We start from the raw sequence: 9,501 nt of genomic DNA, 5'->3' as shown, positions 1-9,501 counted from the left end.
GTCATCTTGTTCTTTTACCTAGGATATGCGTTCTTGCTGTTCCAAGATGAAAGCTCTGTACAGGCTCTAATTGATGCATGTATTGAAGAGGATGGAAAACTCTACCTTTGTGTCTCCAGCCCCACTATCAAAGACAAACCGGTAGGTAACATTTTCATGTACTTTAGAGTTGGTATAAAATAAGGCTATAAATTGTGCACTGCAGATGTCGTGCATATTTGCTGACTTCAGTGAAACAGATTAGTGTCCAAAGTGGATGGTATGGTTATGCATTATGTACTGGTACTGCAGTGACTACGGGCCTGATCCAAAGCCTAGTGACTCCCAGTCATTTCAGAGGGCTCTGGGTCAAGACCCTCTATTGGCAGCCATTGTTGCTGAGTAAATAAACTATGCATAGCCTTGCATGCTGAACCTGGGTTATTGTGATAGTGATTAGCCTAATGTCTACAGTACAGCTTATTCTGTCAGAATAACACACATCGTGGATACATGTGTATTTATCAAGTTTATATAGCATGATTGGATTGTGGTAATGCATCACGTTAACAGGAAAAACTTGTATATCTCATACCAGTTAAATAATAAGGTGAAATCTGATCTGCTTAGGTCACTGTTAATAGAGCATATTAGCATTAACTCCTAATTGGTAGTTGCTGTATACAGTTTGAAAGTGAATTCAAAGTATAGTCATTGATACCATTTTAAAGTTTTTATTATCGGAGAGGCCACATTGTAACTGACAGTTGATATTGCTAAAATTCTTACCTCAGCTCTTAATCTGAATTAAGAACAGTAAAAAAAGTTTGTTTTCTGGCCATAGGTTCAGATCAGACCTTGGAATCTCAGTGATAGTGATTTCGTGATGGATGGTTCGCAGCCTCTTGATCCACGAAAAACTATTTTTGTTGGAGGTGTTCCTCGGCCATTACGAGCAGGTATAGTACATGTGTTGCAGCCTTTGGCATGTTGTACATCAGCCTTACTGTTTTGGGAGAACACTGAGAGTTATTTTAGCAGGACATCTCAGCGCGTGTGCGCGCACACACACACGTATGTAGAGAGAGAGAGAGAGCATATAAACATATATATTAGTGTTTAAAAAATGTAAGTATTGCTGATGCTGTGCAACTGTAGGTAGAGACAGGAGTACAAATAAACATGCATATTCAGTGCTTAAAATGGCAGGAAGGGGATTTAGAAAATAAAATCTACCTAACTGAGTGTTTGTTTTTCTGCTTTAGTGGAGCTTGCGATGATAATGGATCGGCTGTATGGAGGGGTATGCTATGCTGGAATAGACACAGATCCTGAGCTGAAATACCCCAAAGGAGCTGGGCGGGTTGCGTTTTCTAATCAACAAAGTTACATAGCTGCTATCAGTGCCCGCTTTGTTCAGCTGCAGCATGGAGAGATAGATAAACGGGTAAGGGCTAAAGCACATTTTGTTTGTTCAGTGTCTTGTCTAGAAATGTCTTGTTTCCATGTAAATATCAGTGTTTCATTGTGAAGACTATAAATGTTACATACAAATGTACTGCATGCTTAGATTTAGATCGTGCCATGTAACCACAGCCCATGGTACACTGGGAGGTAACCTAGAGGTAAAAAGCCTCCTTGAACTCCCTGGCAGATAGGGGGGTCATGCCGGTGCCATACCCCTTCAGAGGGGTATAGAATACTCCCACTGCGAGGCTATCTGACTCTAAAGGCTAGAGCAGAGGGATGGACCGAAGCATTCTTCAAAGAGGGAGCAGTTCTTGCTCTTTCCCCACCTCCACTGGGCATCAGCATAAAGGATAGGCAGAATCTGTTGCTGGGTGGGTGCGTGCGCGCGCGTGTGTGTGTGTGTATGTATATAGATATAGATAGTCAGAGGCAAGAAGGGATCACCAGATGATCTAGTCTGACCTCCTGTATAACTTTGGCCACTAACACCAACCATCGCCTGCACACTAAACTCAGAAACTGAAATTAGACCAAAGTGTTAAAACTCACAGGAGACTAGACTGGTTATATACTACAGGCAGAGAATAGGAGGGTCTAAGATGCGCCAATGCCAGAGAATTCCCTGCCATTGCAAGGGTAAGTGGCATAGACACAGTCCTGGCAACCGACACATCAGGGGAAGGTCACTTTGAATCTGATTTGGGGCAGATTCCTTCCTGACCCCAAATGTGAGTTAGAACCAGCTAGCCAAGCACCTGAGAGAGAGACTGATCCGTGCCACCTCAGAGCACTGGCCTACCTCATCCAGTGTCCCATCTCCAACGGTGACCATCTCTGGTGTTTCAGAGGAAGGAGAACTAAAAAAAAATCACCCCACCCAACAGCAGCAGAAATACATTGAGGGAAGGAAAAATCCCTCCCTGACCCCAGTAGGTGACTGCTGAGGCAAGAAATTTTGGGAATGTTCTCATAAGAGCATCATAGGAGTGCACAGTACAGCATACTGTCAATATTCTGGTATAGCCTCATAAAAACCCTCCCCACCTGCCTTAGCAGTTTTCCGTATTTTGTTATGTCAAGTTAACTTTTTAAAGGAGACAATTAAAGGAGCACAGTTGTCCTCACTCTAACATACCTGAAATTAGTGTGCCAGTTGTATCAACACGGTGTGCACCTCTGCCTGTTGTCTCTGCTTCACATGTAAGAAACCCAGTTTGGTCGTCTGAAAGGTTTCCGTGTTCTGGACTATAAATGAAACAGACTTTCAGGTCATTACCGCCACTCTTGGCTCCATTTAGTGCTACATCTCAAGTTTTTCTTTCTGCAGTTGGTTATTCTCTCATTTTCTCTTTGAAAAACTTTCCCTAAAACTCCAGCAGTCTCTCCTTACCATTGGATGACAGAACTGCTCTTATAATTTTCCTTCCACTCTGGGCTCAAAGTCTGTGCAGACAGGTGGTGGTCTTTCAGTGATTTGAGAATGGCCATGGGAATCAGGAACTCCTTTGTTCTAATCTTAGTTCTGATATGGATTCCTTCTGTGGTTTTGAACAAATCACTTAAGGCCCAGTTGTGCAACCTCTGCTTGCATAAGTGAGAATGTGGGTGAGTAGTCCCACTGAAGCCCGTGGGACTGTTCATCTGAGTAAGTCCTTGATATTATGAGTAAAGATTTTACAATCAGGTCCATCCCCCCTGCCTCACTTTCCCCATTTGTGATTAAAAAGAAATAGGATGATAATAGATGCTGGGAGCATTCATTAGAAGAATACTTTGAATGTACAAATGGTTAATAAATGCTGAATGGTATTGTTACTAAATAAAACTAAGCACTGCTAGACTTTAGAGATGAGCATCAAAACATTCGTATTCTTCCAGATATACAGTACTAGGTAACACTGATTGCATATTTGACCTTCTCTTGGAACCTGGAAAGGTTCTCCCCATTACTCCTTCACTTAAGAAAAAGGAGGCTACAGAGTGTCAATAGGATTTTCTTCCCCAGCTTTCTGTGTCTAACAATGAGGGTGGCAAGAATATAGTTGGCATCAGTTCACATAGTCCCTTCACATCTTCAAAAGGGAGCTTGTTGGCTCTATGCTCACTTGTACTACTTTCTCAAAATGAAACTGGCAGTTCTGCTGGCTAGCGAGAGAGAGAGATTAAATTCTCGGTGGTGACTGGCTTCCTTGTGAGAGGAGGAACCACAATAGAGCTGGATGCAGCTCCCTGAATCTGGGGCCTATTCTGTCTTGGACCTGTCCCCGGTGTACTTTAGAGATGCCTCTCTAGGCTACTACAAAATATGCCAGCTGGTGGATCCCCAGTGGGTCATCTTTAGCTGGGAATTGCAAGAGTGTAGCATGCTCTGACCATGGTCCTTTCCCTACCCCTCCTTGTTCCATATATAGGGATTGGCATGGGAACTACGTATACAGTAGTCAGAACTCTTCTATAGCAAGAGAATCCTTAGTTAGGAAGATCTGTGTGCTTTCTGCATTTTTTTCCTGTGCCAAAGTGGCACATAGGGGCTAGATTACAGCTCAGAATCTTGTCCTTGATGTCAGTTGTGTAATCTGTCCTGTTCTAGTCTCACTAATAGTAAACAAGTAGATCAGTTACATCTCCTACTGCTGACTGGACTAAGTTGAAGTACCAAAGATTAAAAAAAAAACCTCAATGTAGCATTTGTTGTTAAAGGTGTGAATGAAACTCGCAAATAAGTGGAAATATGGACTTAAGACTTGTCAGATGTTTGAGTGCTTAAGCTGCAATTTTAATGTTGTGTAAATAATTTACATTCCTGGCTGAAAGGGAATTTTGCGAACAATAATGCTTGTAACTATATTTAAAATAAATCCCCAGCATCCTCCTTTGATTTTAATATGAATCTGTTCACACAAGTGGTCGAACAAAACAAGTTGATTCACCTTTGTGCTGACAACTGCTTGTGCAACATTGATTTTCAGCAGCTAGTTCCTTTCTTAAACTGACTCTCAACCAAAAACAGCATACATGGAGAGTATCACCTGCACAGTTGCTAAGTATATTGTAAACTTTCTTGTTTTTTGAATGCAGGTGGAAGTTAAGCCATATGTCTTGGATGATCAGCTGTGTGATGAATGTCAGGGGGCCCGTTGTGGTGGAAAATTTGCTCCATTTTTCTGTGCTAATGTTACCTGTCTGCAGTATTACTGTGAATATTGCTGGGCTGCTATCCATTCACGCGCTGGCAGGGAATTCCACAAGCCCCTGGTGAAGGAGGGAGGAGATCGCCCAAGACATATTTCATTCCGCTGGAACTAAGATTACTGCAGTGCTCATATGCAGGCCTCAAAATAAGTGCACTCTTCTGTTATCCTGATCCCCTCCCCACCATCCCCCTTATTCAAGATAGCATGTCCTTTTGTAGTAGTCTGTAATTTAACAATAGTATAATGAAAGAATGACCTATCATATGGGTATTTTGTAGAATCTTGTCATTGAAAACTGTATTGGGAACTCCTTTTCGTATTGATAACATGTTGCATGTAAGTTACATCCTCTTGTCTTTGGTATCAAGAGGACATTTACTTCATGCAATGTTTTCATAGAGGAGTGAAAAAAAGTTAAAAGAGAAATGAAATAGAGTATTTTGTTTTTTTAATTAAATTATTGTTAATAAAAAACATAAGAATACTTTTATTAAAATAACCATGCAACAATAACACTATCAGTCTGTTTGGACGCTCCCCTCCTTTGCCCCGCCAAGGGAAGCCTGTTTTTTGCCTTTTCTTACAGTTAAATTTTACAGCAATGGAAGAAACTAGCAACTGCCTAGGAAAGAGCATGTTTAAAGCAACAAAAATGCATGAGCAGGGTTGAAGCAGCATTATAACAATTATTTTTACTTATGTTAAGGGCATTGAGGCTGAATTTTTAGCACAGGATATATCTCACCATGTCTCCAACTTCCAACCACATCCAAAGTACTAATCAAATAGGCAGATCATAGTATATTTTATCAAAACAATTACCTTTTAAAGGTTCCCAAATATAAAAGTTGGGTAAAATTACTACTGAGTGGAGTGGGGGGGGAGGGTGCACTTATTACTTTTCATTAAGAAGAGAGAGAACTCAATTGTCTGGTTACTGCCCTAGAAATCCTACCAAAGCTAGAATAATAACAACTGGTAAACTGGCATTTCCTATCCTGAAGGACAAATGTATAGATTTTATTTTTGATGGTTATATATAACTCTATATCCTAATATACTAACATTCATCAGGGGCCAGCCTTTGCTCTCCATTTTGACATGAAAAATAAGATACCTCAAGGATATCATGATTTTATCTAAGTTCTGGTATTCCACTGTATCACAGACTAAAAATTGGCTGCTAATTGGTTTTACTCTTGGATGTAAAGTCAGTTTTAATGTCCTCTAACGTAGCTAGCTATAAGGTAGAAAGCATAAATAGGACAAAGCTAAGTAGTCTCTAAGTCTGTTTTGCACTGTTTGCTGAACTAATAAGTGGGTAAATCTGTGCAAAGAGGCATATGCCTATTTTACTCTTCCTATAGAGAGAATCCTAACTAAGAATCCTTTTCTTCAGAACTTAGCATGGGGAAATAAAGAATTACAGGTGTCTGAAGTGCCAACTTTGCTAAGTTAATGCATGCTTTATTATAAATAAATTCCAGCTGGAGAAGCATTAACACAATACATGGTAACTGAATGCTTAGGGGTCAGGTGGGGGGTTTGTTTGAAATAGTCTCTTGATGCCCTGGAAGGGGCATAGACTTCCAGACTTGATTTTTAACTAATGCCCTGGTCAACTTTTAAAATGATTGTGTAGCAGTGTGCAAAACAAACCAATCCAACGGCAATCTTCTAAATTGTCTGACTGGCATGGTACCATCCTAGATTCTCTCAAACCAAAGATTTGCCTCAGCGCTGCAGAAAACATCTACTCTGTGAGCCCCTTAACCCGCAAAATTATCTTTATGAGAAGCAGTTTTTATTTTCAATACAGGCTTTAATGAACTATATCTTAAGTTCCAAAGGTCAAAATGGAGACATTTGCTGTCTACTAGTCAAGTAAAGAAAGGGAGCTGCTTTTAATGAAATCCCTGAAAATATTGACAACAGTAATGCAAATAGAGAGTGCTCTTGTGTAGATTGTCAGGGACTTTTTTTTCTCTGAAGTCCATAATTATAGTTGGAATGTTCCTTTTAATTTTTTTAAATGCTTGTTAGATGGCTTGGGGTGTGCTATTGTGCCGATCCTACCCAGTAAACAGGTGAGATGGGTTACCATTACAAGAAATAACACTGTTTGAGAACTAGCTTTGAATAATAATTTTCCCTTTGTACATGACCTGCTGAATTTCGGTACAGTGTTTTTGTAGCTAACTTATTTTGTCATGCACATAATGTATATTTGTTATGCACTACTTTTGTATATCTTGTTTTTCCAACAGTGAGCATTTTTAGGCACACTTTTCACTGACGGGATATCTCTTTATGCAATACCTCAATTTTTCATATTGCAAAGAGTAGCTTTTTGTACTTTTATTACTGAGAGATCTTCATATACTTCATTTTTTAATATAAATAATTTTAATAAATTTTATTTTCTTATATTCTGCTTTTTATACATTTCAGTGCTCTGCATACATTTTGAATTATGGATGTTGTGCACTGGCAATGCTATTTTAGAATCTGCAGAGAAAAGAAAGCATGTTGCTTAAACATCTTAGCCCAGCACCATGTATTTGGTGTACATATAATTTAAGAAATAGTATATGTAAAGTTGAGAACTAAAGAAGAAAAAAAGCATGAAAGTGACAAATGACAGTCTTTAGACCCTCAAAAATTAAATGCATAAATGTAGTGTAGAAATTTAAAAGTAAAGTAACATCAAAATTGTCTACCGCTTCTTACTAAGTTTTTAAAAATTATACACAAATGCAGATGTTTTTGGTGAATGTTTAGCCATTTTTAATATTAATAACAAATTGATGTTAGGTGTTTGATGCAGAAAGGTGTCTGCTCTTTTAAATTATATTTAAAGAAATAAAAGCAAGCCTGCTATGTGGCAGGCATGTAATGTTAGAATGCATGACTAATGTAAGAAATTGTTATTCTACTAATATTCACTTGTGATTGTGTGACAAGCGTGTTTACAGATTATTTGGTTACACTTCAATTTACAGGGCATAAACAATTACATATATTACTCTGTACTTAGACAGTGATTACATGTCCTTCCGATTACATGGGATTTGTAGTTGGAGTTACCATGTCACTCCAAACATAATTAACATGCAATTAGTTTTACAAATCTTAGGGTATCACTTCAGTTTGCAAAAGGGTTAAGCCTGTAGTTCTATCATGCTAGCATGGCACTGGCCATGTATTTACAATGTAGTTACAGAGTAATTACATGGTTATTTTTGCAGTGTAAAATAAAGTGTTTCTGATTACTTTATATGTAAAGGACCCCCACTGCCCCGTGCTTTTTGGTATAGTATATACTTCTCCATACACAGACCTCTGCAGAATGCAAATTTGAAACATGCAGTGAATGAATCTAGCGTTTTATAAGGATGCTGTTGGAAAGACTTGATAATTCACCCCTTTTGTTTTTGAAGAGTTAAAACCTTCTGTTTAAAAGGTGATTTAAAACTTGAATGTGATGAATTGTGGCAAGTTAACTTCAAGTTATGTGCAATACTTATTTCAGACTTCTGGAAGATCTTTGCAGTGTAATTCTTTGTTTTTAATTGCAGACATTTAAAAATGTCATTTTCTACTGTTCTAGTAAATTCTCTTTCTTGCTGGTGTTTCTAAAGAAAAGAATCAGAAATCAATCTTTCTACTAATGTAAATTTGAGATTATTTTTAAAAAAAGGAATAAAAGAGGTTTGGTCATTTGCTTTATTTTATTATCTTATTTTAAAGCTACTGTGATTGATAGCATTGTAAGAATTGGGACAATATTGTATTCAACTGTTTTATTTTTTATATTTTTAAATTTTAAAGTATAATTAGTTTTTATAATTTTCATCAGATTTTTTGTTATATTTTTTGGACGTGAAACTTTTAGCAAGTGGGTGTCTAGTTTTTACTAATCCCTAATATGTTTTTCCCCCAATGTATTGCTCATATTATCAGAAGGAAAAGTTATTTAAGTATGTCAGTTAATTGTACTACTTGGCTGAATTTCCATATAGTTTTTACTGTGTATGGGGAGGTTGTAGTATTTATTATAGCATTTTAAATAAGGGTAATTCATTTTTTATTAAAGTAATTTTCACATTTAAGTTCATATTTTTGTATGTTCTGTTCTAAGTTATATAACACAAGTTACTTTTTTTTTTAAAGAGTTCATTTGTTGAAGTGCTAGTGGAAAATTAATGTTATTAAATAGTTTGCAAATGACTATTTATACCAGTATGCATATAATTTTTAAATATTTGTAATGTGAGATGTTGAATGAATAAAACTTTTAATTCAAATTTCTTCTTAACTTTTTTTATTTTAAAATACTAAAAGCAGCAGCTATTTGTGGAAACACTGTTTTATTGTTTGTCTGGTTGAAGTTGGGTAGGGCCTGGAATGTGATTTTGATGGAGTGCACAGACATGTCTGTGTATACAATGTGCTACATCCTTAGGGCCAAATCTTGCAGTCCATACTCAAGTCAAAACTTCTGTGGACTTAAAGCTTGATGCTATAGGGTGGTAAAAACTGCTGGTGCCCTCAATGAAATCAGCATGAGTAGAGGCTGCTCAACACTACAGAATCAAGCCCATAATTTGGGAGCATTGCCTGAAGAGGACTGCAGGTGTGAGCCATTTTGAATCAGGTTATCCTCTAACTGTGCTGTGAGAACAGTCTTGAGAGCTGAATAGTGGTTATATTTTGTGAATCTGATGGTTGGTGGAAGTGTGAGATCACTGGCTGGAATTTCATGTGACTTTGCAGTGACCCTCAAGCAGACTCAGCACCTCAGTGTCTATTTTTATTTGTGCAGTCTTCAGCATGTAAACCAGGCCAAAGAGTATTA

The 9,501-nt window shown here is 37.8% G+C and overlaps 1 protein-coding gene across 3 annotated transcripts in view; it reads left to right on the top strand.

Annotated features, from left to right (window-relative positions):
- CPEB4 (cytoplasmic polyadenylation element binding protein 4) overlaps positions 1-8,950 on the top strand; it is a 193,873-nt gene extending 184,923 nt beyond the window's left edge. For all 3 annotated transcript variants that reach the window (XM_050962650.1, XM_050962649.1, XM_050962648.1), the window contains 4 exons: positions 23-141; positions 824-938; positions 1,245-1,426; positions 4,528-8,950. In XM_050962650.1, the coding sequence (XP_050818607.1) occupies positions 23-141; positions 824-938; positions 1,245-1,426; positions 4,528-4,755 (644 nt within the window). In that variant the 3' untranslated portion in view covers positions 4,756-8,950. The remainder of the gene's footprint in view (positions 1-22; positions 142-823; positions 939-1,244; positions 1,427-4,527) is intronic.
- Positions 8,951-9,501: the final 551 nt, after the last annotated feature.

Source organism: Gopherus flavomarginatus, chromosome 7 (genome assembly GCF_025201925.1).
Source record: "Gopherus flavomarginatus isolate rGopFla2 chromosome 7, rGopFla2.mat.asm, whole genome shotgun sequence".
NCBI classification, from domain to species: Eukaryota; Metazoa; Chordata; order Testudines; family Testudinidae; genus Gopherus; species Gopherus flavomarginatus.
This window is presented reverse-complemented; position numbering and strand designations above follow the sequence as displayed.